The 27,778-nt window shown below is 41.1% G+C and overlaps 2 protein-coding genes and 1 long non-coding RNA gene across 5 annotated transcripts; 1 reads left to right on the plus strand and 2 right to left on the minus strand.

Annotated features, from left to right (window-relative positions):
• Window positions 1-3,840: 3,840 nt before the first annotated feature.
• Window positions 3,841-9,756, minus strand: LOC128142327 (cytochrome b-c1 complex subunit 7). Its single transcript, XM_052788305.1, has 4 exons — window positions 9,642-9,756; window positions 8,274-8,345; window positions 5,269-5,435; window positions 3,841-4,082 (listed from the first exon to the last, which is right to left on the minus strand). The coding sequence occupies exons 1-4, from the start codon at window positions 9,658-9,660 to the stop codon at window positions 4,005-4,007; spliced, it is 336 nt and encodes a 111-aa protein (XP_052644265.1). The 5' UTR covers window positions 9,661-9,756; the 3' UTR covers window positions 3,841-4,004.
• A 3,129-nt stretch (window positions 9,757-12,885) lies between these two features.
• On the minus strand, window positions 12,886-27,707 carry MTERF3 (mitochondrial transcription termination factor 3). Of its 2 annotated transcripts, none has more exons than XM_052787818.1 (8): window positions 27,582-27,707; window positions 26,679-27,033; window positions 24,333-24,485; window positions 23,104-23,293; window positions 19,741-19,888; window positions 18,407-18,478; window positions 15,456-15,617; window positions 12,886-13,137 (listed from the first exon to the last, which is right to left on the minus strand). In XM_052787818.1, exons 2-8 carry the CDS (start codon window positions 27,007-27,009, stop codon window positions 12,943-12,945), a joined length of 1,251 nt encoding a protein of 416 aa, XP_052643778.1. In that variant the 5' UTR covers window positions 27,010-27,033; window positions 27,582-27,707; the 3' UTR covers window positions 12,886-12,942. The 2 variants fall into 2 exon arrangements, with proteins under 2 accessions (XP_052643778.1, XP_052643779.1); XM_052787819.1 differs by having other exon boundaries at window positions 26,679-27,030; window positions 27,582-27,695.
• On the plus strand, window positions 13,136-19,930 carry LOC128142117 (uncharacterized). Of its 2 annotated transcripts, none has more exons than XR_008235275.1 (3): window positions 13,136-15,290; window positions 16,419-16,501; window positions 18,321-19,930. It is a non-coding gene; the product is annotated as an uncharacterized LOC128142117 (long non-coding RNA). The 2 variants fall into 2 exon arrangements; XR_008235276.1 differs by having other exon boundaries at window positions 18,427-19,930.
• Window positions 27,708-27,778: the final 71 nt, after the last annotated feature.

A 27,778-nucleotide genomic window follows, 5' to 3' on the forward strand; every position in this document is an offset into this window, starting at 1 on the left:
CGTTCTGCACTGCAAGGGCAGCCCTTACCCCAGCCAAAGTTCCAGTCCATGAAGACCAACCACAAGGGTGCAGCAGCACTGTGGGGAAATCCTGAAGGTAATCTTTGACCTTTGCTATCTAGAGAAAATGCTTCAAGTAGGAGCATGTTTACCATATTAATGCTAAAACAGTTCCATTACAATGACAAGCATGATGTTTCATCAAAATTCTTACAAGATTTATATCTGCTGTAGCTCTCCTTTGGATGAAAGTTGGATGTAAAACAAGCATGTGTTTCTTGTTACAGTGCTGCAAAAAATCCATTGTTTCTGGGTTGACCGATTCAAAATTTAAAGAAATCGGTCTGCCATAACAAACATGATCTTCAGCAATCAAAACATATTCTTATATTCCATTATGTATTTAATAAAAGAACTTCAAGTAAAGCACAGGTTCGCTTAAAAGTGATGAAAATTAATTCAAGCTAAAACTGTCATCAAACTGCAGGATTAGCAATACCAACTCAGACTCTCTCTTAATTTGACATGCATAATTTCGATGTGCCAAAGATGTTGTGAACTCATACTACAAAAAGACCTCAGTAATTTATGGAATCTGTATAGAATTTATATAAAAAAATCTACATTAATGAGGATGAAGGTTTCAAAGTCAAGTTAAGAAATGCAAGATGCACCGTTGCCTTGTGCATTATGATATGACTTTAAATTGCAGGTTCGTATTTTTGCCAGTAGGAACCACTCTCTCATTCAGGAATTCTTTTCAATCCTCTTCAGTGCACAGCTCAACCTTGCTTTCTGCACTCCATATAGGCCACAAATGTATCAGCTTCTTTGTAAGCATTTCTGCATTTACTGTCAGAGGAATAAAGACTGTGTGGTCTTTTTCAAATCTGTGAAAATCCCTGTGAGATTTGCTCCTGGTATCACCACCTGTAGTATCCGTTGTGTGTATGGATGAATACTGACGCTTTCACCTAATATTTTCAGGACAGATCTACTGAACCTAGACATAGATGTGATTAGTCTGCACTTCTGCAGACATAGCCCCAAGCAGTATATAGTAAGCATTTAGCAAAATACTTAGTGAGTTTCTCTGAACCAAGTGTCTTGCTCAGTGTTACAGAAGAACCTCATGACAGCAGCAGAAAGAAAACCCAGTTCTCCAAACCAGAGTGCTCTTTCCTTCATCATCAGAATATCTTTTCACCTCCGGCAATTTGACCTATTTATTTGACCTACTATTATCAAGCTTTTCCTTAAAATGATCCTTTCGCAGAGAGCAACCTCATGGCTACACAGTCCTGGATCATTCACAGAGGAGCACACAGCCTGCACAAGGAATATGGCAGGATCCCAGAGAGCTGCACAAGTGGGATGGAAGCTTTACAAAGAAATTACAAATCTCAAAATCCCTAATTTTTGCAAGTCCATTCCTTCCCATCCATTTTTAAGGATAAACACAAGGATTAAAAAATGGGAATCACACTGACCCTCCAACTTGTCACCAGCAGGATTCAGATCTTTCATACAAGAAAACTCCTGTTTCTTCTAGCTACAGAGTAATGCTAGTACCTCAGTGTGCACAGAGGGGAACACCAGAGGGTGAAATACAAAATGTCTTCCAAGTTACTCATATATTAGCCAGGAGCACAACCATCCAAGCCTCACATCACAGATTCTAGGTAAGAGTTTATGGTCTCTAACACAAAGCTGCTACAGCTCCTGGTTCCCAGGCAACAGATATCCCTCTTACACCCACCTCCTTCCTCTCTGTTTCTCACTATTTTTAGATTCTCCTAAACATCTCAAGGAACACACACCCATCTCTGCAAAAACCAACAAATACATTTTCCTTACTAGTATCATTCTAAGATACAACTAAACTGTATTCACTGGACTTTTTCAAAATACTTCAACAGGAGACTACTGCATATTACAGGAACTTAAAGTTAAAAATTATCAATCCAAGTCAGAAGCATCTGAAAACATGTCTAAATGAAACCTGTCAACCAACCTCAGCCTCAGTGAGTAGGCAAGCCCTTAACATGGCTTCATTTTCTCTCCTCCCCTTGAACTGCTATAAAGGTCACTTGGAAAGACTCTTCTATTAACTTCTACTACTCACCTATGACTCTTAAAATGTTAAATTTGAGTGTGAGGAGGCCAGTGATTTCAGGTGTGTTAGGCCAATTGGAGCATGGCTGCTTTGCACTCACCTCAAAGGTCAGCCTATTTTTAAGTGCCTGACACCAACAAAACCCTCTTCTCTAAACCAAGTAATTTCTGAGAGACTTTTGAACCACATTAATCTTAATCCAAACCTATGCTCAAGTAAGCAGATGCTGTCTTTCTACAAAATCCTAGCTTTTGTAGAAGTTTGATCAGCTATGCCTTTGAAGTGCTACTTCCATTAGATAAAGTCTTCTAATATTATTCTAACAGATAATGAAATAGTTCTAATTCCATTAAAAAAATTAAGTATTCTAATAATTCCATAAATAGAAGCGTGAAACATCAGGCCCTATTTGTCTCTTGGAAGAAAATTAGAAAGTTCTGAAAAATACATGAAATTATGTATGCTTCAATCACAAGATTTTACTATAGGAGATGAAAGAAACCTCAAATTCTTAGTATAATCTCCCCACAGACTTTTAAGGAATATCAGTGATGCAGATATTTTTGCAGCATTTTGTTTTACCGCATCAGGCTGTGAAGTGTTGAAATAAAATATTTCACCCAGGGATCACTGTATCCATCCCACAGATGTAAGCAACTGAAACAAGCAGATGAAAGTTAACAACAGTGTGATGAGCAAAGCTAAAAGATGTTTTCAATTCTAACTTCTTATCCAGTATTGTATTTATCTGGTCATACCAATTCAAAGCTACAGACATGGTTTGCTCCATATTTATGTAATTCCGTTTTTCTTCTAAACTGCTCTAGCTTTTAGTCAATGGATTCTTGCATTTGGCAGAGAAGCATGCATAAAAAGAAAAAAACAAACGTTGGGACTATCACACAAGATTGTGTACTTCACACAGAGGTCTATATCATAGGCTTTGAATTTCACATGTAATACCAAAATCTGTCTCAAATTAACACTACCGTTAAACTATGGAAGACTAAATTCAAGGTCTTCAACCAGCAAGGGGTATTTTCCAGATACAACTGACTGACTTCTGTTTTTAAGCAGAGTCCGAGTTCCATGTGTATATCTCATGTCATTAAGCCTGATAGTTTAAAATACTTGATACCAATCACTGTTAACAGCAGCATGCTTTAGGCCATGAAAAAATATATGGGAAGTTAATTATGCTGTTCAAAGTACATCAGCATGCCACTCTTACCCTTTAAAAGGATAAAAAGTCTCAAGAAGCTGAAGTGAGACAGTCATTATGGTTTATATGAAAATAGTCTTTTAAGGATTAACAATGTATATGGTATAAAAAGCTAGTGAAACATCTCCTGATTTTGTGATTAAGAAAACATCTGTATTTTCATTACTGTAATACGTATGTGCTTAGATGCACAGAATATTACATTCTGCTGTCTCATGATGTCATTGTAACATCAACCACTGGCCCAGTATTGTTGTTTCCAGGGAGAAGTGATGAAGGAAATAAGCAACCCCATTTTAATTTAACAGGGCAACTAGCACCAACAGCCTTGCGTGTTTCTTACCTAACCCTAACAACTGCAGAAAACAGCTGTACTCTGAAAAGAGTAAGAATCAAAAAGCTGGAATGAAGACTGCATACCACCAAGCTAATATGTAATGTATATGCTCATAGGAAAGATCTGAACATTAGCTTGTTAACATTTACAAAGAACTCTTCCAAGTAGATTTTATACTTTGACATGTTTATTTTAGTTGGATGAACAGATTCAATGAACAAACTGAAACAGTATTCCTCAGCCTCACATTTGCCTCCCTGTAGACTTCTGTAACCAAATGTTTAAAAAAATCAGAAATATGTGGCTATTTGCATGAAGTAGTTCAATAGTTATTTCTTGTTCCATGCTTCTCTTTCAAGTCTTTCACGGATTACTTCTTTTAAGTACGGTTCAAGATAATGCTTATCCTGAAAAAGAAGAGAATATATTTAAACTTATAGGGAGGACCAGAAACATCTCAAGCCATTCCTACAGATTACTTGTCTCTCATTTCGCCTCAGATTTGACTAAAACCCAACCTAACAAGAAAAAAAAAACAAACAAAACAAAACCAAACACGACTTACTCTAAAAAGGTAAACTTTGTATCTGCCAAGTCTGCAATGACAAGTTCTTTACTGCAGCAACCACTAATTCCTAATGCCTCGCCAACATTAACAAGCAAAGTGATACTTCCAGCTATACCTTTAGAAAAAATGTTCTTTTGGCAGATACCCAAATGTACAAGATCCACTTTAATTAGTTCAAAGTCCAACTGTAATACTCTGGAGAATCTCATTTTGAGCTTAACTTCTAAACAGCACTGTAAACTTGGATTCGATGGAACACCTTGACTGTGTTTAACACTTACAAACCAAACTGCTGCTTAAGGAACCATGCAACCAATTATTCAGTGCAGCGATTACCTAAATATGACCAATACGACCACAAGAAACAGCCTCTGCCTATATAGAGAAACATAATACCCTTATACTATCCTATAGTCAAAAGTTTAGTGATAAGATTCCTCTCTGCCTGGTAATTTGGCAGAAGCCGAGATGGACAGTAATGCAAAGTCTGTGAATCAATCCGCTACAAAAAAAAAAAAAAATTTAGTTACATCTGAAAAGGAGGTTGTAGTTTGCTTTTCAAGTTACAAGATGACACTTATTTTAATGCAAGATTTCCCTTTAAATTGTTCTTCCTTGGCATCTTCATGAATAAGAGCTTTGGCTCAAGATTTTCTACAAAATTAAAGAAATTAATCAGAAAAGAAAGAGACCTTTTATAAGAATTTCCAAGCTAGTTACAGTGTATTTCTTTATCTGATAGCTTAGAAGAAATATTTTATCTGAATACAAACAACATGCTATGGCTCTGAGCTGCGGTTTAAGCTTTTATCACCTTGAGAAAAATTTTGTAATTTCCACTGAAAAATAGAGATTTTTAAACAGCAATCAAAAGCCATGTTGTCCACAGGTATCCTACGAGATACACACTCAGTTACTCATTTTAAAGAACATGTAAGTATGTATCTCTTCAGAGACTGAAAATCCCAAAGACCAGTCATACAGTGCCATTTAAGAACTCCACCTTGGAAACACTCTGTACATACCTCTTCGTACTTCACCCACTGGTCTTTTGGAAGGATCTGATGTTTCAGGCTTAAGTCAAGTGCTCGCTTTATGCGAAATATTCTTTCATTGTAAAGATGTTCTGGAAGTCTCTTCAGTGCTTCTTTTACATCATCATCTTCATATAACGTATCATCTCGCATTAATCCTGTACCAAGAAGATTTTACAATATCACTGAAAGTTAAGTAAGATTTAGGATTGACACAGGTGTTTCTACATAACATGGGCAAAATGCTTCCAATGCAAAATTATGAAGAAAACCCAAACCAATCCAGAAGAGAACCACTAATTTTACACAGAGAACAAACTCTAAACACTGGCTTTCACATATTCTATTTACTTGTTTTTACTCCTTTTCTTAAGGAGGAATACGGAAAATGGGTATTTAATTCAATGTGTTTCGTAAGCATATATATATATATATATATACGGAACAATAACTATTCTGGATCTGAGGGGTGGACTTACACTCACCTAGTTTTCTATCTGTATTTAAGATGATTGTCTAGTTAAAAGGTTTAAGAGCTCTGCATCCATTAGAGTCAGTCAACCACAGATGTGACTACTTCAGTACTGAAGAATTATCCTCTAAACTCCACTATACATAATGACTAGATAGATCTCCATTGACTATATTAAGCCATGGAAACCTGAAGCTAGATGTTTGTGTGCGAGTTGCTTCCCTCCCACATTGCCCCAAATCATAAGTTAAATCAGGGAGAAGTACCTAGTCTTCTCATAGACAAGAATACCCGTACACTATTTGTGGGACAAAAGATTCCTGAAACTCAACCAACCCCGCTTTAAGGTACAGTATTAACAACATAGGACAAAATGTTACTTCTGTAACATTCCCAGATTAATGAAGATTACAAGAGGATACCAACTGACTTGTAGTTAAAGGTTTTGATCTCATGTGACTGAGCTGGCAGTAGTCTCCCAAAAAAACAGAAATTTCTTTTGAGCCACATAGAATCATAGAATCATTTCGGTTGGAAAAGACCTTCAAGATCATCGAGTCCAACCATTAACCATGCCCCCTAAACCATGTTCTGAAGTACCCTGTCCACTCGCTTTTTGAATATCTCCAGGGATGGTGACTCAACCACTTCCCTGGGCAGCTCATTCCAATGTTTGACAACCCTCTCAGTAAAAAATTTTTTCCTAATATCTAACCTAAATCTCCCTTGCCTCAACTTGAGGCCATTTCCTCTTGTCCTATCTCCAGCCACCTGACAGAAGAGACCAACACCCACCTCACTACAACCCCCTTTCAGGTAGTTGTAGAGAGCGATAAGGTCTCCCCTCAGCCTCCTCTTTTCTAGACTGAACAGCCCCAGCTCCCTCAGCCGCTCCTCATAAGACTTGTGCTCCAGGCCCCTCACCAACTTGGTTGCCCTCCTCTGAAGACGCTCCAGCAACTCAATGTCTTTCCTGTAGTGAGGGGCCCAAAACTGAACACAATACTCAAGGTGCGGCCTCACCGGTACCGAGTACAGGGGAACAATCACCTCCCTGCTCCTGCTGGCCACACTGTTTCTGATACAGGCCAGGATGCCGTTGGCCTTCTTGGCCACCTGGGCACACTGCTGGCTCATATTCAGCTGGCTGTCAACCAGCACACCCAGGTCTTTCTCTGCCGGGCAGCTTTCCAGCCACTCTTCCCCAAGCCTGTAGCGCTGCATGGGGTTGCCATGACCGAAGTGCAGGACCCGGCATTTGGCCTTGTTGAACTTCATACGATTGGCCTCAGCCCATCGATCCAGCCTGTCCAGATCTCTTTGTAGAGCCTCCCCACCCTCAAGCAGATCGACCCTGCCTCCCAACTTGGTGTCGTCTGCAAACTTGCTGAGGGTGCACTCAATCCCCTCATCCAAATCATCAATAAAGATATTAAACAGAACTGGCCCCAACACTGAGCCCTGGGGAACATCACTTGTGACCCGCCGCCAACTGGATTTCACCCCATTCACCACTGCCCTCTGGGCTCAGCCATCCAGCCAGTTTTTCACCCAGTGAAGAGTGCACATATTCTTGAATTCAGTTTTGTAATTTATTTCAAAGGCACAGGGAGCACGGCTGCTAGTTTAATCACTAGATTAAATTCAGTGTTTCTCCTTAGTTTTAAGTCACGTTCCCAGAAAAGCGGCAAAAAGTATTAACGCCTTCAAGAATTTCAGCAGACAGATATAAAAAGAATGGCTAAGCACTGCACCCTTACAGGAAAGACCTATGCTTATTCCTCTACAATTGTCTTGCAATTTTTTCTAACTTACCCAGGGCAGGTATGTTAACTTCCTTTAAATGATTTGCTCATATTGTGGTCAGCCTCTGAATATTCAGATTCCCTTGTCATTCAAGAACAGTTCTGCCATCTAAATAGTTAAAACAAATTTGGTAACAACTCTGAACAAATTGAAGACAATACCATCAAGGCAACCTCCTCTACCTAAGGAAACACTATTTTTACACCTACTTCACCACTGTGCACGCCTGAGACACACCAAGTGAAGTTACGGTGATACGAAGGGCAGAACTACATCCTTTTTTGCACTTTGGATACCTTGCATAAACATCACAGACAGACTGACTGCTATCAGTGGGAACCTCTCCAGCTTCAAGGGCAGCCTTTGGGTTAGAAGACACTGGCCACCAAAAGTGACTTGGTGGGAAAAGATAAATAATCAAGCTTTCAAGACTGCTTTGTGAAAGTTTTTTCAGTTGCTCCAGCTCAACCTTAGCCGTCATAACTTATTTCACTGAAAACAAGAGCAAACACAGAAATAACAGAAAAGTCACCAATTCATTACTAGGTAGCAATCATGATGACTGAGGCCACTGCTAACTTTTTCCCCACAGAAGCAGTAGCTAATTTTGATCAGAAAGACTTAGGCCAAACTGCACATACATACATCCGCTATGAACCATAACTAGCTTGAGGACTATTACATTTGCAAAGTTTTTAAAACTCAGCGAAACACTTACCGAGTTTGTTGAATCCAGCTGCATTATAATACCACTTGCGAATCCTGTCTAACAGGCGACCTCCTCCTGCAACTGAATGTGACCATTATCAATTGCAGAGCAAGATAAAATTCAACATTTACACACTACTATGACAGTACACAAATATTTTCTGGCCTCCTTCACGTGCAGTAATGCAACACTACATCAAGTTTGAACTTGAATATATGTGACTTGTCCTCTCTGCTTTTCAGTATCCATTAACTGACACCGAACAGGTAGAATGACTGCTTGTTATGTACAATAATTTGACCTCTGTTTCACTAAATTTGAATATTAGGCTGCTTTAAGGCTTGGAACAATGCTAACAGTTCATTGTCAAAGACAGCAGCAACACTTTTAAGGCTCCATAACTCTTACTTGAACTAAAACCATAATATTCTACACAAAGCAAACCCATTGTGCTTTTCAAACCATTTATCTAAGCTCCACAGCTCTCACTATGGGTTAATGCGATTTCAAGGCCAGCATATTATTTTGTTGTTAACCTTCTGCTCTCCTCTCCAGTTACTTAAATACTATTCCAGAGATTCCTTTTTTCAAAGAGCTGCCAAAGTCAACTGGAAAGTCAACACGGAAACCTCAAAAAAAATTCATTGATTTTAAAAAGAAAAAATAAAACACATCACTTGTAGAATGTTCATCTTTCCCTAAATGTGATTTTGGATAGCAAAGGTGTTTTTACATGTAATCAAGCACAATGCAATACAAATACCATTGAAGCAATTCAACAAGGGGTCTAGAAACCCAGAAACAGCACGATAGGGGCAAGGCAGCCAGGGCAAGCTATCCTTCATGACTTTAAATCAGTTGTCTTACTAAGTCACCCCATAAACCCAGCACTACGTCCGATACCAGTATACCATTAGCACACTACCTCATCAGGCCTTATTCCTTCGGACTTTAGGACTTGAGAACGAGTAACGTCAAACCAGCTAAGCCTGGAGTCAGTATCCGGGCACGACAGCGATCCCCAAGTTCCCTCCGGAGCAGCCCAAGGGCTCCTCTGCTGCGCCCGAGCACCCTCTGCCCCACTGCTCCCAGAAAACCTTAGCATCGGAGCCAGGCTCCCTCCGCTGAGGCCCAGACCGAGGGGCCGCCGCTCGGGAGGGACAGCGAGGAGACCCGCCCGCCAGGGCCGTACCAGCGGTACACGAGCTGCGGGCGCTGCCCCCGTCAAGGGCACAGGGCTCACACCGGCTCACCGGCTCCCCATCTCCCCGTCACGGCTCGCCTCGCCTCCCGGCGCGGGACAGGGCGAGCCCAGCGCCCCAAGCGCGACGGGCGCGGCCCCGCACGACCACCCCCGGCCACCCACCACCACCTCACCGGACGCCCTCGCCGCCATCTTGACCTCGGAGCGGCGCGCTGCCTTCTGGGTAACCCGCCCGTCCCCGGGGGGCGGGGGCGGGCCCGCCAATGCCGCCTCAGCCCTGGCGCATGCGCCCCGGCGGGGCGGGGGCAAGAGGCGGCACGGCCCGGCCCGGTGCCGGTAGCGCCCGACCGCCGCCCGCTCGCGGCTTTATCCCGGTGGGGGCCGATCATCTGTCCCCAAGGACGGAGACTGCCCCATCGGCCTCCGCCGTGACGGCCTGTCCGTGCTTCGGTGTCCCGCTAGGCCGCCTTCTGGCGCGGGAGCTCTGCCGTAACCGCCGCGGGGCGCCGGGCTGCTCTGAGGCACCTGCCCGCCAGCGACAAAGAGGAGGCCGAGGCGGGCATGGTCAAGCCCGTGACTCTAACGATGGGTTTAAATAACGCTCACGGTGTTGGAGAATCGGTAATTAAGCCAAGATTAATCAACGCTTGCTCAGAACGAGGAACGTAATGCGGTCTCCTCCCAGCGCGCGTGCACCGCAGTGCCTCTGCAAACCGGCCGCGACTCAAACCCCAAAATATTTTGCAACCATAGTCCGAGCCGTCGCCTCTGGTAGCGCTGCCCGTGTTCTCACCCGCATGGCCACGGCTGCAGCTCAGAGCCTGGAGGGGTGATGTAAACAAGCACTGGCTTCAGTGCAAGGTAATCCAGTTGCCAATCAAAGCAGCCGAACTGGTGTAACTGGGTGCTGTGAACTCTTTAGACCAACAACTGCTAACTGAGGGGTAAAGGAGTATTAGCTAAAAGTAAGTTTATGTTTGTAAACGCAGTAAGCAAAGCACGGCATCAGTCACAGAAAGAAGCAGAAGCCTTTCTCTGCTCAGATATCGCAGCTGCCAGGGGAGTGGCTCTGTTCTCTGAGGCACGGATCACTGCCTCTCCCCAGCAACGCCTTCAGAAACGGACCACTGCATTTTTAAAGAAATAAAATAAATATGTGGAATTATTCTGGAAATATTGCTACAGTAGGCAGTTTCAGTCAGAAAAGCATCCAGCTGAATGCGATAGGCAAGCAAACAGCACAGCTCACACAGCGTGTCAACAGACCGCAAAGGGTCTTTGCCATATTGTACCCAGCAAGCCTCGATTAACCAACATGCTCAATCAAAGGCTGCTAGCCTTTATCAAGAACAGCAGACTACAATAAGTTTGGTAATTCTAGGCCAAACATTTCTTTTCAAGATTTTTTTCCATCTTAAAGCCAAAAAGCATTTGGCACAATCCTCAAAAAGTTCTATCCTCTCTCCTCTTTCCTTTTAGCACTCCCATAAAATCTTTTGCTTCCTTTCTTCATGGTATTTCTGGGAAGCTATTTTGGCATAAGCTCATGCATTTAGCATTTCAAAGAAACTGGTTTAGCTCTGGCAGCAATCATTTTTACATTTAAAAATACTAAAGGAATTAAAAGCTGAGTTTGAAACATTCAAAATATACACATTCTATAATAATTTATATTAGAATGGTTTATCACACGGTAATATAGATCATGATAAGGACAGCGGAGTAAATCTGCAAAAGCAGTCTTTGGCATTATGAACCCACAAACTTTCTATTAACAATTTTTACTACAAACATTAATTTTTACTAGCTGGTTTGAAGATTATATTTGTTATTAGCATTTTAATACAGTCAAAATCTAAGTAAGCATACTGAATTAGATATTTTTATTTAAAAGGAGGGAACGGGGAAAGTGTTTAGCCACCACTTTAGATGAAATTTTTTATGCATCTCCACCAAGAATTCTACTTAATAGAAGATTTCAAGTGATCTTCCCAGGCCAATGGAGTGGGAAACATGAGAACAAAAGACAAAGGAGAGCATCTCAGATATATATTGCAGACAATGAATGTGGCTTTTTACTGTGTTTCAAGCAAATATGCCCCAGTAAATCATTTTGCACCCTGCTTGTTGACAACACTCCTTTTCTTGAGTGTTATAATTCAAATTCCAAATTTTTATTTTGGATAAAAGACCCAAGTTGTAATCCAGAGATCACTACTATTCTCATTCTTTATACGTCTCTTTAACCTTACTTTGTTTCCCACCTATGACGGGAATTTAACCTTTTGAATTTTATTCTGCTATCTGCATACAAATTGGTATTTTAAGCTCCAACACTGAGCTTTTAAAACATTGAGGCTTTTTCATTAAATAAGCTTAAATCCAAATAAAAACATCTGGATTTCAGTTTTCTGAACTGTTTTAACAGAAAGAATGGAAACTTCTAAACAATAAACTATCAGACAGTTTGCATTTGGGTTTAGTCAATTTCTTCTCTTTGCCCAAATACACCGTGAAGCATTTGATAATTCTGTATTAATGCAATTTGTTTACTGATAGGATTAAGTACTTTTAATACTCCCGCAATTCCTATCAGTTGTTATAACCGAGCAAGATAACTCGTCAACTAAGTATATACTACAGCCTCTTTTTGTGTGGTTACTTGTATGCTAAAGCCATACAAATCTCATTGGTGTGGGGAAAAACTACTTCCCCCCTCAACAAGGGGAAGAGAAAAGTGACTTAAAATAAGCTCCTTCTAGATTTCAGGGATGGGTATTGTTTTATTTTCTTTCTGTAATTTGCCTAGATTCAGTCTGCTGATTTTCTTTGATATTTCAAACCAAGTTTCACTGCACAGCTTTTAGGATATTAACTTCAGCAGGGAGCTTCACAAAGAAACACCTTTGTAACCTGTTGAAAAATGCCTTTTTGTATGAGGAGCTTCACATATGTAACGGTGTACTTCTTTCTATCATACAAGGAAAAGAAGAACACTATTAGCTCTTAAGATAAAAGCAGGTAAACACATCACTTCTTCACTACTGCATTACCTTGTTATTCTAACTTTTGGGAGGGAGGGTGAGGGGAGAAGACAGAGGGCAAGACAGGGAATAAGTCACTAGCCAGTTTTTCCATCTCCCAAAACTCTGAAATTATTGAAAGAAAAAAAAAAAGAAGAATCCACTTAAATTTACTTTTCTGTTAGTGTGCTGCATCATTCACTCTGAATTAAGTTAGCAATTAATTACATGGATTGCATCAGTAGCAATAAACATATATTCACTCAATCCTTCTGAAATATATTTTTAAGTCACCATAAAGACTATTACTGTGAGCCTTTAAATCCTACAAATGTTTCATAAGCAACAACTTCTTAAACCAGTAATTAAGAAGTTAAGAGACCATAAAGGGGAATAGTTTTATAAAATATGTTTATTTCATAACTTTATTCCTTTTTACATGTGTTACTAATTAAAGTGTTTTTAAGAATTTTTCAAAGTCCTGTATAGAAGCTTTGGCAATCTCTGTACAAAACACCTCATCGGGCAAGGATACTAGCTGGTCCAGAGAGATGTAGCTGGGTTGCGCTGGGTCATACTGGGCTCTTCCCAAGAACGTAAGAAACATATGTCTCTCTTTGATTCGTAATAGCTTTGAGTTGAAAACCTAAGAAAGGGAAGAATCTTTTAGGTTGTCTAAATTTCAGACTCTGATGAATCTATAACAAGAGCATTTTTTTGATGCTAACTGAAGATCTAGGAAGAAAACAAATAATTTGTATCTTTTCTTCTCATTTATGTCAAACACCAGGTAGGTTATCTTTATATACAAATTATCTAAATTCTAAATAAATGCTTCAATACAATAAGCCGACGTACACACACAAGGGAAATCAGGGAGTGATACAACTCTCAAGCATGTTAGTTTTTTGTTTGTATAACTATATTACTTTTGTGTAATCACAGCCAAGAAAGCGGAGAGGAGACATTCAGGAACAGGGAGCAAGAATACCTAAGCATTTTCCCTATACTGTCAGAAGCATTTATTTATACAGCTAGATTCAGATGAGCATTGTTATATGGAAGAAATGACCAAGTGACCACGTGGTGCAATACAAACGAGTGAATTGCACAGTGGCAACAGAAAAGGTGAGTGGCTGCGCCTCCAGTCATAACACAGCCAAAAGGCACAGTGCAGTGGTTTAAAACAACCACTTGTCTTCTGCTGTAGAGCCATGCCTACCTTTGAAGACACTTGTCACAAAAAGAGTTCTAGACAGTCAAAGGCGAGAAGAATGGTAAGAGAAACATGAAGTAAATCAGTGGAACATCTAAAAAGAGGGAGAAGTGGGGAAGATAAGAGATGCACACACAGTTAAGTCTTAAAAGCAGAGATCTAACTCTGCATTTCTGAGCAGTACAACTGAAGAGAGATGCTGCTTTAGAGAAGATGATGGTGAAAACATGAGTGCTAGAACAATGAAAGCGAGCAGAGTTTTTACTAAAAAGGAGAGACTGCACTACTGAAGGAAGGATTTCATGAGGATGGAAACTAATCTGAACTAGGACAGAAAGCAAAACTACTGTTCCTCCTCTGCCTTCCTTGAATTTTAAGAGGGAGTCAGAAAACGGGAAAAAACCTTAACCACCAGTTACGGAGCTAGCTGACAAAGGACGGTTACAACAGCACCTGTAATATCAGAGAGGATTTGACAAAAAAATCCTGTATACCTCTTATTTTCAGCATTACTGTCATTCAGGATAGAAGCAAGAACAGATAGAGACAAGTATGCATTTGTGATATTTGTGATTTGTTAATGGCCAGAATACATACAGATGGAGTTGTATTAGCCACATCCTGGAACTCACAGTTTTTGAGGATAGAAGGGAAGAACAGGGAAAAGAGAGGGTGACTGCGCCAAGAACAAAGAATAGAAGAAACTCTCCACTTACCCTTCCAAACAAAGGGAAGGGACATAATGAGGTGAACCACCATGAAGCCAACAATAAGACAACTGAGAAGGAAGTGAGCAAGACTTGTGGTCACTTACAGGTCAAGGAGGGCAAAAGTGACACATGGATTGGAGTTATAGCAAGCATCCTTGTTAAATAAAGCTATATTAAATAACAAGATAAGTAATCAAAATCCTGGGGAGTAGTTTTATTTGCCCATATAATTTTGGCTTTTTAGCCAGTTAGGTTAGACAGTTAGATGCCCTACTACACTTGCTTTAGGAAGAAAATTATTGCAGTTGAGAAGCTGTAATTCGTGCTTTCTTTTTTACCTTTTAAGAAGCTAGTGTGGCTGCATGTCAGCATTGGATGAAGTGACTAATGCTTTCAACTTTTAATTTGTGAGGAAATAACATTAATGAGGAGATAGAAAAAACCAAAAATAATCATCAAGAAACTAATCTATTTTCACTGTGATTTTTTTAGCTATTGCTGCAGCAATAGGAAGATCAATGAGAATCCGATTGCCTAATGGGCAGAACTTCTCTTACCTTTAAACTATATTTTCAGATCCTCAAATCCATAAAATTTATTCTTTAACTAGACAAATCTGAAAGAAATGCTTTTTTATATATATATGCTACCTAATGAACAGATCTTCTGCATGATCCATCTTCCCTTGTGTCTCACGAGGTAAGATTTCAGGACAAGGAATCCCTAAGCCGGGAGTAATGTCTCTTGCATGGATCCAGAAGAGATGAGCATGACTACTTCTGTTTAAAACTTAAAAATTCACAAGACTGGGGGTGGTGGTGTCACATGTGCCAGAGGGAGGAGAAAGGCACTTCCACACTGGAATTCTCAATGGTTGGTGAATTGCTAATAAAAGTTACCCCAATTAGAGTAAAAGCCACAGACAAGTTGAAGAATTCACATGTGTCCTGCATATGGTGAGGCTTCACCTTCAGCACCAAACTAGAGAAGCAGCTGTGCAAAGAGCACCTACGCTTTATTCCCAGATTAACAGCTCACCTGAGGAAAGCGAGTAAGCATGTGGTGGGGAATGCCCATTATGTTGTGCAAGTAGTCAAATGTCTGTTTGAGTCTCTTTTTACTTGCAGTTAAAATCTTGGGGATTTTAAACACAATCTCTTGAATTTCATTACGTTGAAAACCAAGTTCAATCTGACAGACCTGAAAAAGAGCACAATTTTATCTTCAAAAGTCAGCTATAGCAAACTTAGCTTATTTTAACATGCCACTGACATAAAATAATGCAAAATTCTTCTACCTTTTGTCACACAGCAACAAGAATGCAACCCACAATAATATCTGCCACTCCAGTTCTTCTCAAGTCAGACAGTGCAAATTATTTATCATTCGGTATTAAAGTGTAATTTGTTCATAGAGTATCCCTGAAGTAAAGATGACTTCTGTGAATGCTATGTATTTTTCAGCTTGTCTGAGATATGAACAAGAAAGCTGTGTCTCAGTATACATGGCAGTTACAAGCATAAAAATTCTCCCCTAAGAGTCTTTCATCAGTTGCAATACCAAGCTGTCAAAAGAGAATGACTTTCTAGTTGTGGAGCTGTTGAGCTCTGTAAAACACAGCAATCAAATAGCTAGTGACTACTTTTGTTAATGTGTTATTTCTTCTGCTAATGTATCCAAGTTATATTTTTATATTAGGGAGTATAATTTTAGTCCTGTAGTCTTCAATTGAAGTCTGTTGAACCTGAAAGAGATGTGTACAATATGCGGTGTATTCAATTTATTTTACAGTTGGTTAATGTCTAAAGAAAGATGTCTTTTTTCAGAGACTGCCTTGACTTCAATTATGGTTTCCGAAAAGGAAAACAAAACACATTTTTTCAATAAAAACATGAGCACTCCTCCCAAAGTGGAGAATGGCAAGCAGTTCATTGAGTTGTTGAGAAAGGAATTCGGCATACAAGAGTGTCTGGTAACTCAGCCATTTCTTCTATCCTCCAGTGACATTTACAAGCAGCTTGTTTTCAGTCATGAAGTGGGTGTGCTTGCCAGTCAACATAACCAGACTTTCAAATCCAACTCAGGTACGTCTTCAGTTGGCAAAAGGTGGTGCTTTTTGTTTTTCCAGTTTGATGTGCCAAGACTGCAGCTCTTTCACAAAACTGCCTGGCAAATACAAAGGGAAGGGCTTAGAATCTGGGTTTTGAAACTACCTTAGGACTTCCAGACCCTTACAGGGAATTGTTTCTAGAGGTGACTATAATCAGGTCTTTCAACTCCTGGTTCTTCCTTATCTGCTTTATAAGTATTTGCAAGACAGCATTCAAGTATGAAGAGATGTGTTTGCAGTCTTCCACGGATCTGAGTTGGCAGGGGTAACTTACTGCATTAAGATACACAACCGAGAGTAAGACCTGACGTTGAATCCGTGGAGATGTATAGATTGCCCTGCTGTAGAGGTAATTGTGCAAGAATCTTGAGCTGTTCTTTTCTAGTCTGTGAAATGGAACAGCTCTCTCTTGACATGAACAGTGAGCTCAAGTGTAAGTTGCTTTGACTGCACTCAGTTTGACAGCAAACATTTAACATTCAGTAACTCTCTAAACCACTTATGCTAATATCCTTACTGTGTAAGCCCCAGCAATAGTCAACATACTCTGTATGATTCCCACAACAGGCAGTGGTAATGCAAGCTTTCCAGTTTTACCCTGTCAATGAACCTGTAATTGTGCTTGATGAAGGTGCTTGATTCCACCTTCAGAGGATGGAATAAGCCATCCTTCAGCTCATTTAGTCCATGACTGGTGTCTTTTTGACAACCAGTATCAGCTGCTGCAGTTGTTTCTGAATAACAGCCCACTCAGATTGCTTCTGAACTGCTGGTACATGGTTTCACTTCCTGAGTAGTGCCTGCCCACCACCAGCTTAGGACATACAGGTCTGAACCCAGATTCTGAATCTGAGACATCCAACCTCCTGAAAGCCTGGAGCTTCTAAGTATTAGTAGATTCCAATAGTGAGGACCTAAAAATCCTTCCTCTCCCTCTAGAACATGTTAAAAATAAGGATGCTACACTATACACTTTTCAGTAGATAGACAAGATAGTCACATAGAACTGAGGATCTTAAAAATACATTCATTATAATATACTGAATCCCTAGCCTGTGGAAACAATGTTCATTAAAAAGAAAGCACTATTAATTGGAACAGTCTGTTACTTTCCAGTCTCCTCCCTTACCACACACACATTTCAGACTGCAAGATTCCCAGTGTTTAATAGTTTCAGAGCAGTGAGTCTGTCTGAAAATTATATATTTTAATTCATAGTTATGCGTTATAGGATAATGGGATTTCTCAAGTTGTTACACTACATCATGCTGTTTGGCCTAGATGGCTTTACAGCGCAATAATTAAACCAATACATAGTTACATTTTCAAAAGGGAAAGGAGTCCCTGTGGGTTTGAAGTTATTTACCCAACAGTTGTTAATAACGACCATCTGTTATCAGACAATAGGTGTCAAATGCACATTTTGGCAGACTAGCTACCTGCCAAGAGGAAAATAATCAACTGCACATTTCTTGCTCCTAAATCCTCATGAGCAATCCAAGTTAGCAAAAAAACATAATAATTAAGGAAAAATCAAAAAAAAAGAGGGAGCAGGCCCTATTTTTCACTCGTTGTAAAGAAATGGGTAACAATTTATGTCAACAGATAGCAACTTTTGGCAGGAAGGGACCCAGATGAAGTTTCTAACCTACATCAGAGTAGAAGACAGAATAAGAAACTGCTCCACGTATGCTGTAAGCTTGCAAGCTATAGAGGAAAAGAAATTGTTTAACAAAATCCTCAGCTATTTTATATCTCCACTAAAATTATTTCATTAAATTGTTTCTGTGCAGGACTCTCCTCCAGGAATCTTATCTTCTGACAACTCTTAAACTATGTGGATACACAATATGCTTTTAATATCTACTAATAAGCTCACCTGAAGATTTTCTTTTACAGGCTCCAATTTGCCAGTCAGTAGCCTTGGAAGACGAATTACCAGATCCTTTGTCTACAATTAGGCAAAACACACAAAGGAAAGATTATTACTGAAAGCTTGTTTGTGAATCCATCTGTGAAAGAAAGAGATCTCATATAAACTTTTTTTTTCAGTTGGAAGAGGGATGCTCTTTTACTTGCATTGCATTTTATCTCTACCCCAAATATGAGTTTGCATGAAGCAGCAGTATATTAAGATGCAAAAAGTTACTCAAATTGTTCCTCTGGAAAACAAAAAATAACATAGCTGTTGTAAAACAGACAGGAAAAGGGAGTAAAAGCATAACCCAAAAGCAGAAAGCATGGTCAAGTGCCCAATCTCTCTCAGTGCTCATGTTGTTTCTTCCCACCTTTTTAAAAACAATAAACAAAACACTACCTGATAGAAGCTATGAAAGGATTTTTCAGCTGCAGTGGAATTTGTCTACCTCAGGATCTGGTTAGACCCTAGTATGATGGCAATACAAGAAATTACTCCACATCCCCTAAGACGTGATTACTTGTAATCCACTGTGAGTACAAGGCAGTGACTAAACCCTTTTCCAGAGAGATCTCTTACCTCAAGCGTGGAAAGGCCAGCAACAGGCACTGTGACAGCTCTGACTGTTCAGCTAATAGAAGCCAATACAAGAACACCAGATTCCACTTGGAACTTGACATTTATTGTAATCCCCAGCTACTGCAGGAAACAACTAACACTGCCCACTTATTCCAAGGAAGTCCAGCTACTACCTCTGAAGATCCCGAAGCATGGTGCTAAATACCTGCTAAGCACGTAACGCGGTAAGCACTCATGAGTGAACCCAGGGGTTACTCTCGGTGAGCTAAACATATGATTTGGCATTTAGTTTGATATGATATTCGCAGATTAAGACTATTTTTCACCGATGAGTTAAGTATGTTACAGTATCTTGACGAGGTGAAGAGAGCCAATTAATTTTCTAGAAGTTAAAAAAGCTGCTTCCTGTTTCAGCAATGGATTCAGTCCTCTGACCCATTTCAGATAATAAAACTGGACATACACATGCTTGTTTGACAATAACCTGCAGCAGATCATCTTCAAGAACTGTACTTCAGGACCTTTGAACATTAGGTGTCCATATTACTTCTATAGACAGTTAAAATCACGTTATCCTCCTGTAACCCTCTGTGTATTACCATCGGTAATGTCACTAATGTTTGTGGATAACCTCCAAACACTTGAAGTATTCATGTTCCAAGGCCTTACAGCTGTCACTAGCAAAGTACCTAAAGACTTCAGTGTACAGTCTTTACCTTTTTTACACTGAGACCAAGTTCATTTTTGAAGAAACCCAGTCTGTTATCCAGTCTTTCCACTGAAAACAACAGCAAATATGGAGCTCTTGAGACCATCTGAGCAATTTCTGCCTTACCAAATTTTTTTGATTTTAGGTAAGCCACTCTAGAAAGAGAACAAAAACAAAATAAAATCCAGTGATGAAAATTTTATTGCCTCCATTTATTCAGTACTTGCTTAAATTCCTCAGTGATATCTTATAAACGGACAGATGTTCTAGCATTAACATGCAACCCTGCCAAAAATAATTAGGGGGAAATCTGCAGTTATCGTAAAAGCAAAATACCATCCCTTCCAATTAATTAGAAGTAAAATAAACCTCAGAGCAGAATGTCAATACTGAAGACAGATTTTAATTCCTTCCAGCTGTACTTAAGCAGATAACTATGTTAACCTATGTTTAACTACCAGCCTGTCTCCTAGATTGCAAACACATTAATAGATCATCATAGGGTATGGACAAGAAGATATATACAGCCTTTTGCTATTTTAATGAATTCCATTTCTACTGCTGAAAGAACAGAGTGCTATACCTCATACATCCCTGTTTTGCCAATAGCATTGGAATAGAAATATCATACAACAATGCTATCTGTAGAGACATTGTCCAAAAAGACATTTCTAAATCAGCTGAAGTTACTTTTGTTACAATAGGTCTCTACTTTTAGTCACTGGTCCAAGGATTTAGTTACAAAACATCTGGTTGTCAGAAAGGAGAAGGAGCTGACTAAAGTTTTTATGTTTAACAGAGCTTGCTTGCTTTCTTTCCAACTCAAAACTTTTTCCAAACTTTGTTGAATTCAGTGAAAGTTAAATCCTATTTCAAGTACTACTTGCAGTAGATTATTGCCACAGCTCCCAGAAAAGGGAATGGGGTGGGGGGCAATACAGCACACAAAATAAAGAGAGACATGATTAACCCACGTGCCACCATTTACAAAAAAACTAAACTACAATTTGAAGAGGTTTCCTTTGGTTATAGATGAGCATATACAGAAGTATTTACTGTCAGATGAACTTAGAGCATACAAGAACTGACTTTATCTGGCAGTAATTAAGATACTAAATAGATTGCAGAATATTCTGCAGAGGCACATATTCAGAAAAAGATGGCCTGTGTGTTAAATCATGTCTTGTGGAGAGAAAAAAATAAAAATACCTTTCACTCACTAAAACCTCCCTCTCTTTCCACAAACCTTCAAAAATTAAGTCATCACAAGCCAAAAACGTCTAGACAGAAGATCCAAGAACAAGCTCTAGAGGACCAATTCCTAACTGAGCAGGCACCCCAACACAGAAGGTAGCAGCCCAAGCTCCAGACAACGCTGATGGAACTAGCTGCAGGAGGCTTAGAGACAAGGAGAGGTTAGGAGGAAGAGAAATGCAGAACACAACAATAAACAATTGGCCCTTCAAAAATTATCCCATTATGTTTTGAATGCTGCATCTTGGCTACACTATACTTCTTCCATTCAATTTTTCAAGGGCACAACTGCCAAGCATCCTAGAAACATAGCTAAATGAGCAAATTAAAAATAAAACCTTTTGGTTGTCCTGACTCCCCTCCACTTGTTTTCTGTTAAAAAGTCATTAAGATTCACACCTGAAGCATTTCTTCGCATCCTGGAAAGGCAAGAAGCTTAAAAGATGGATGGCAAGATGGTAATAACTTGACTCCAGAAACTGGTATATTAAAGAAGCAAAATCATCCAACCTGACCAAAGTTTGAGATAAATTTCTGAGTGGTGGCACCAAGGTTAGCTCTCATTCTACTACAGCGGTCAGCAGTTCTATGTAGCATGTTAACAGTTTTAAGTCATCATTAACAATACCATAAAACAAAGCATCTGGAGCAGCTGCAGTACAGACACTGATTTGCAACTGTCAGAATTGTTATGAATTATGGAATGTTTTGACTTTTACAGTGTTTATCTGAAGTCAAATGCCAAATCTATTGAAATTTGTGTTTTGTTTCCTGGCAACGTGGAATCCATAGCAATAAAACATTCCAGAGTGATGTAACCAATACCATGTCCATCTGCACCGAAGTGTTTATGCAAAGGTGATACTCAGCTTTCAAAAGACAGCTATCTGAGACACATTCACTTCACAGCCTGCCATACACCCTCTGCAGCACACTTACTTTAAAGCTTGCAGGAAAGCATTCAGCAGTGCCAGATAAACTCACTGAAAAATCAAGCTGCAGAAAAGAAGAAATTGGATTGACTTGTTCAGTCCCTACTTCACTAACCAGGCAGTGCCACAGGACAGTCACTGAAAAGCAAATCTGACTTCACAGGAGAGTTAGAATGTTTATCATAGCAAAAAATACTCTCTTCAGAAGAGCATAAACAACTCTGACATCCAGAGTCAAAACTACTGCTGAAAAATGCCACAGGTTCTTTTTGGATACTGGTTCTGAAAGGCCACTTACTGAAGAGGAAGATGGAAGAACAGAGGAGAAAGAAGAAAAGTCAGGTCTATGTTAGACATGAGTCTACTAATGTGCCTGTTTCCAAAAAGCCGTATCTTCAGATTTCTGTCTTGGACAGCTACTACGTGCAAAGGCCAAGCAGACAGACTCTTTTCTGGAATTTTTAAATACCAAGATGTTTTGAGTTCATTACAAAGTGCGCACGCACACACGAGTTGTTCTGTAAAAGAACTGTTGCATTAATGTAAGCCTGTCAAGTAATTTTAAGAATAAAAGTCCATTTTATGGACTGAGGAACAGTGTAGGGCCGTACAAGTGTGAACACACACAAAAAGTTCATTGTAGTCTTGTGCTCAGTTTGAGCGGGACAACGGGGCGGGGGGTGTGTGTGGGGGTGGAATCACCAGAACCTTCTGCTGCTATTAGATGTAAACACAGAAGAGATCTGGTCTCCTTCTTTTTCTGCAGAATTCACAAGGTATGAGTAGACATATCATCTAGAAGAGTGGTTTCAAAGCATGACTGAAGAGGTTAATATTGTTTTACAAATTTAGGTAAAGCCTCAGGGACTAACATTTTGGAATCTAAGCTGACGCAGGTAAAGCAATTGGCCTAGGAGGGCAAGCTGCTTCCTCTGTGGCAGAGAGACAGGGATGAGTAGTAAAATTTGTTAATGGTCAGTTTTCAGGTGGATCAGGGTGTTGACTCGACTTATGATACCACCACATGTTAATGCTCACTGATGGGAAGGCACAGGAACACCAAGCCAGGGATCAAGTGAGAAAGGAAGCAGCAGCAACACAGGTTCAGTCAAGGTTAAGCCAACTGGGAAACTAGATCGTCAAGCCAAGGGGCTTGACACCCTGCTGCTATTTAAAAGGCTTACCTGGTTTCTAAAGCTTCCAGATCTTCAGCAAGGATGTATGGATTTTTGGTCAGGAATGGTCCCAGCTGATTGTCTTCTACACCCACATCCTTAAGAAACAGAAGTATTTTTCTTATATCTTTTTCAAAGTCCAAGGTCAGTAAGAGCTGACCTGCCTTTTGACGTTTCTCCACTTGGGATAAGTCAACTCCTACAAAAAACAAAATTAGAATTTGCTTTAATTAAACACAGACCCTACTTCCTATAAATGTTTCATGACGACATGTTGAAATTTATAGGACTACTCCTTTTTTTCACTGATTTAGCATACTTTAATTGCTCTACACAGCAAGGTCACAACACCTTGTATGTTGTGGAAAGATTCCAGATAAAACAAGCAGTCATTTTAGACGCTTTCGCTGAGTTTATTTTTTGAAGGAAGACATTTGCACTGAATCCTGCATGTGAGGAATCAAGTACACTAGCACACGCCACATGTAGAGACCTACTCTTGTTGCACGGAAGTACATGTGCAAGGAACTCCCAACTCCATTACAGAAAGGAAGGGGACAATTTTGCAGTGAAGTGCCTTTGGATACTGGCTCACACATAGCAATTTTTTACTACATGGGGCCAGATCTTCCCCTCTCAAGTATTTACTTCTCCAACCTTGTTCTAGTGTTCCTTGCATTTTTGGGAAACAAGGAGGTGGCCAGCAACCTTGAACTCAGCTATCCCTATACAGTCCAAGCGCTTTTTGGTGAGAAGTAAGGTTTTCTTCCACCCCTTCCTTCTTGCCTCTCCAGTTTACTGTGCCCTACTTCTAAGGTTCTGCAGAGCAACTGCTCTCCGTCCTTCCTTCCAAGGATGGAGAGCTGCAATTTCTCGTGCAGCAAATTAAGGCATCCTTAACCATCCCAAAAAAAGACCAATCAAGTTACATGAAGTGCTCCCCACCTCTGGAAGCTGTGGGAGATGCCTCCTTTTAGCATCCACAGCACTAAGGGACTAAAACTAGCCAGCTTTGTCTTCAAGTAATATGGCATTGCTAGTGAGTCATGCAGTCCCCTCCCTTTTTCTGGATAACATTCTGCTGCTTTTAGCCGTTGGTTACTGTTCCTATTTTCAAGTTTACAAGGCAACCAGTAAGATCAAAACGCAAATTATAGAATCTCCAAAGCTCCAGACATAGGCAAACCACATTAAAACAAACAAACAAAACAAAACAAAAAAACCCAAACCACACGTACCTAGGTGGACAAGTTTCGCCAGGGTTTCTGAGTGATCAACATAATCTCGGAGCGTGGAAGACTGAAGAGGAAGAAGCGGTTCTGCAATGATCTGTACGGCTTCTTCCTCAGAAATCTCCTCCAAAGCAGATGAAGGTGGGATGTCATCCCAGTCTAAGAAACAAATACAGGAGACCCAAATGCATTTTGTGAAAGACAAAGCTGCTCCCACCAAACACTATACAGCTCTCTAAAAATCCATTTCAAAATGCAAGAACACTGTGCATGAGATGAACAGGCAATCCATTATTATTTGAAAGCATATGAGAACATAGACTCTGCTCCCAGTTTTTGTCTCTGTTCCAACTCCTTGTCACTGCCCATCAACTCTTGCTCATGTGGCCAAATCTGAGCATAGTACCCAGAGAGCCTGCCTTCAGTCTGCTGCCTTGATCACTGCAGACAACAGATCACATCACCTTCTTGAAAAAGAATCTTCTTTCATGTCTTCACAAATGCATTCCTGCTTCATCATATCCAGATCAAAGGCTACTGCAAAGATTATTTTTCATAACCTGACAAGCCCACTACTTTGTGCCTCTTCTGAATCTGATGCCTGAACTGCAGTTGTTTTAACTTTCAAGGTATTTCACAGCCAACTGCAACAAAGCTATCAAGTCTTATCTATTACAGAATGGCTGCTGACTGTCACCACCTCTAACAGCTAAAGAAATCAAGGTCCATTTCCTACTCAGGTTTCCAAGTGAACATCATTATGCTTGTTTCTCCTTAAGTGCTCCAAGTCACAGAGCTCAGTGTCTTTTTAAAAAAATATTTCTCTACACTGATCTATTTTTGCATTGACAGGAGCTCACAGTGGCTATATCAAGATTACTGTTTGCAGGCTGCCTGCTAGCATCCACCTCAATTATCAGACTGATTACCGATCAACAGCCCTAATTATAAACTCTTCAGGATGAGGATTTTCTGTACCCTGTACCTTTTCACAATGACTTCCTAGAGACTAGAGTAACACTTTTCCACATCAAGAAAACAAAGCCACACCAGAACTTCCAAGACAGGTTCCAAAGTAAGTAGGATGATTCTAATGTTCCAGGAAGAGTTGCATAGACTAGCTCAATAGCTGTTAAAGGTCTTGCCACTTCTTTTTCTCAAAGCCTCAGAAACAAAAGCACAGTAAAACGTTTCTAGCAACATTTACACCTTAAACAGTAATAAGAACTGTCTAGGAATCTATATGGATATAAAGTATTTTCTTTCAACTTGTTGAGGACTGAACCAATATACACTGAGTTCCATTCTGGAAGCATAGATGCCTTCTTTTTGCCACTTCAAGCTCTTTAGACCTCCTATGAGGAAACACACCTCAAGTTACAAAAAAAAAAAAAAGTTAGCAATTATGTTTATTCCATTATATACACTGCCAACTGGGCAAAATGCTCCACACACACATACACAACAGTAAGTCTGCTGGCAGATAAAAATCTGGCACATAGATAAACTGCACCGCAGGTGCAGACACATACAAGCTGGCTGACCTGTCAGTTCTGGTGCAGCACTGTTTCCAGAACCAGCTGCACAAACACACAGATCTCAGTTGCAGCTCTGAGCCACCCCAAAAATAAGCTCTGTAGGATCCAAATTGGCTGGGCTCAAAGCAGAATCTGAACATACAAGACTGCTTAGTAATCCAGAGAAAGTTTCCTCAGCATACTAGAATTATTTTCAGAGGGTGGTATTTTTTTTAACCTCACTTAGATATAAAAGTAGAGAAAAGTGAGGCAATTTCCTCAGGGCAGTAACACCAAGGCGACCTTGTATCTATGTCCTTTCCTCAGGAGGCAGTTGGACAAGCGTTTCTCATCAGGGCAGTGCTTAAGCAGGCTTCACACTCTGCTGCCTCCTGTTGTTCATCCATGATCGTTCAAACGGCTGTGTTGTGCGAGCTGCTTCAGGGGTGGCCTCCCCCACCCTTAATCAAAAAAAAAAACCCCAAACAACCAAAACCAACAAACAAACCCCTTTATTTTGTACCAGCACAACTATGAGGGAAAGGCAAATGCTCAGCTGCTGCAGGTAGACTTATGAAAAGAAAAGCCCTTCAAACAGCAGCTCCAGACTGACATTTCTACCCAAAGTATTTTACCTTTATCTCGGCTTAAAGGTATTCTTTGTACGCTAGAGTGACTGCAGGAATTCCACATTAACTATGGGGCTAAAACCAAGTGAAAGTCAGGAACTTCAGATAAGTATTTTAGATAAACAGGCCAAAAAAGGAGAACCAAGGGTAATGCTGAAAGCATGATCTGGAGATTTGAGAGAAATGATATCCCTAAGGCCTCTTACCTGCATATGGTATTTTTGCATTCAGATAAGGTAATGTTTCTGCTTTTGCTTGTTCCTGTTTTACTGGTGAAGGCAAGTTACTTTCAGGAGAAGAAAAGGATCCATCCTTGGCACTGCCAGGTGGAGAACAGCCCTCTACACATGCATGCCTGTATGCCTGCAATCTCCACGGAAGAACGTCATTTCTAGAGAGCAGCAGAGCCAGAGGGGCGAACCCCCGACATCCTTGTGCCGAGCTGCTGTGGCTGCTCACACCGCGAGGACCTTCAGCAGCACGGGTCGTTCGCAGCAGGCAACGCCAGCGGGAGACCAGCCGAGCCCACGAAGCCATCTTCCAGCTCAGCGCAGCATCCTGCTGGGAGAGAAAGGGCTGAGGAGTAACTCGGGCGCTGCCTCACCTGGCCCGCAGGGCTGGGAGCATAAGCCTTAATTCCCTGAGCATCAATGCAGAAATTACTCCCTACAAAGCATTAAGTAGCTGCTTTGAGGCTTTAAACGCGTGACAAACGGAGGAGGCATAACTGAGGAGAGGAGCCGGCTCTGAACGCCACAGCTCGCTGCCCTGTACGACAGCCGTGCCTTTGGGAGCACGGGGGAGGCCCAGCCGGGACCTAAACCCTCCCCGAGGGAAGGGGCCCTCCGCGCAGAGCCGTCACCTCACACCCCGCCGCAGGGCTGGGGGGGGGGGGGGGGGCGGGGAGCCGGGCCGGGCCCCGCCGCGCTCGCCACCCCTTGCAGGCCTCCCCAGGCCGGCAGCCTCTGCCTACAGCCTGCGTGAGAGCGTGCCGCTCCACACGCAGCGAGCCCGGCCGGCGGGAGGGCGAGGGCGAGCGCGGCCGCCCCAACACCCCGCGCAGCGCAGCGCAGGCCCGGCCCGGCCCTTGGGACCCGCCAACACCTCACCTGCCCCTCGCGCCGCTCCCGCGCGCGGCCCAGCCCATGTGCATGCCCGCCCCAACTCGGGTGAGACCATTCGGCAGCCGGGGGGGGGGGGGGGCGGACGGGTCAGGCAGAAAAGGGTCCTTCCCACCGCTTGCTCGAAGGGGGCGGTGTAGCTCCGCCTCCCCTCCCGCTCCGTCCCTTCCTTCCTTCCTTCCTTC

This window comes from Harpia harpyja, chromosome 5 (assembly GCF_026419915.1).
Source record: "Harpia harpyja isolate bHarHar1 chromosome 5, bHarHar1 primary haplotype, whole genome shotgun sequence".
In the NCBI taxonomy this organism is placed as follows: Eukaryota; Metazoa; Chordata; class Aves; order Accipitriformes; family Accipitridae; genus Harpia; species Harpia harpyja.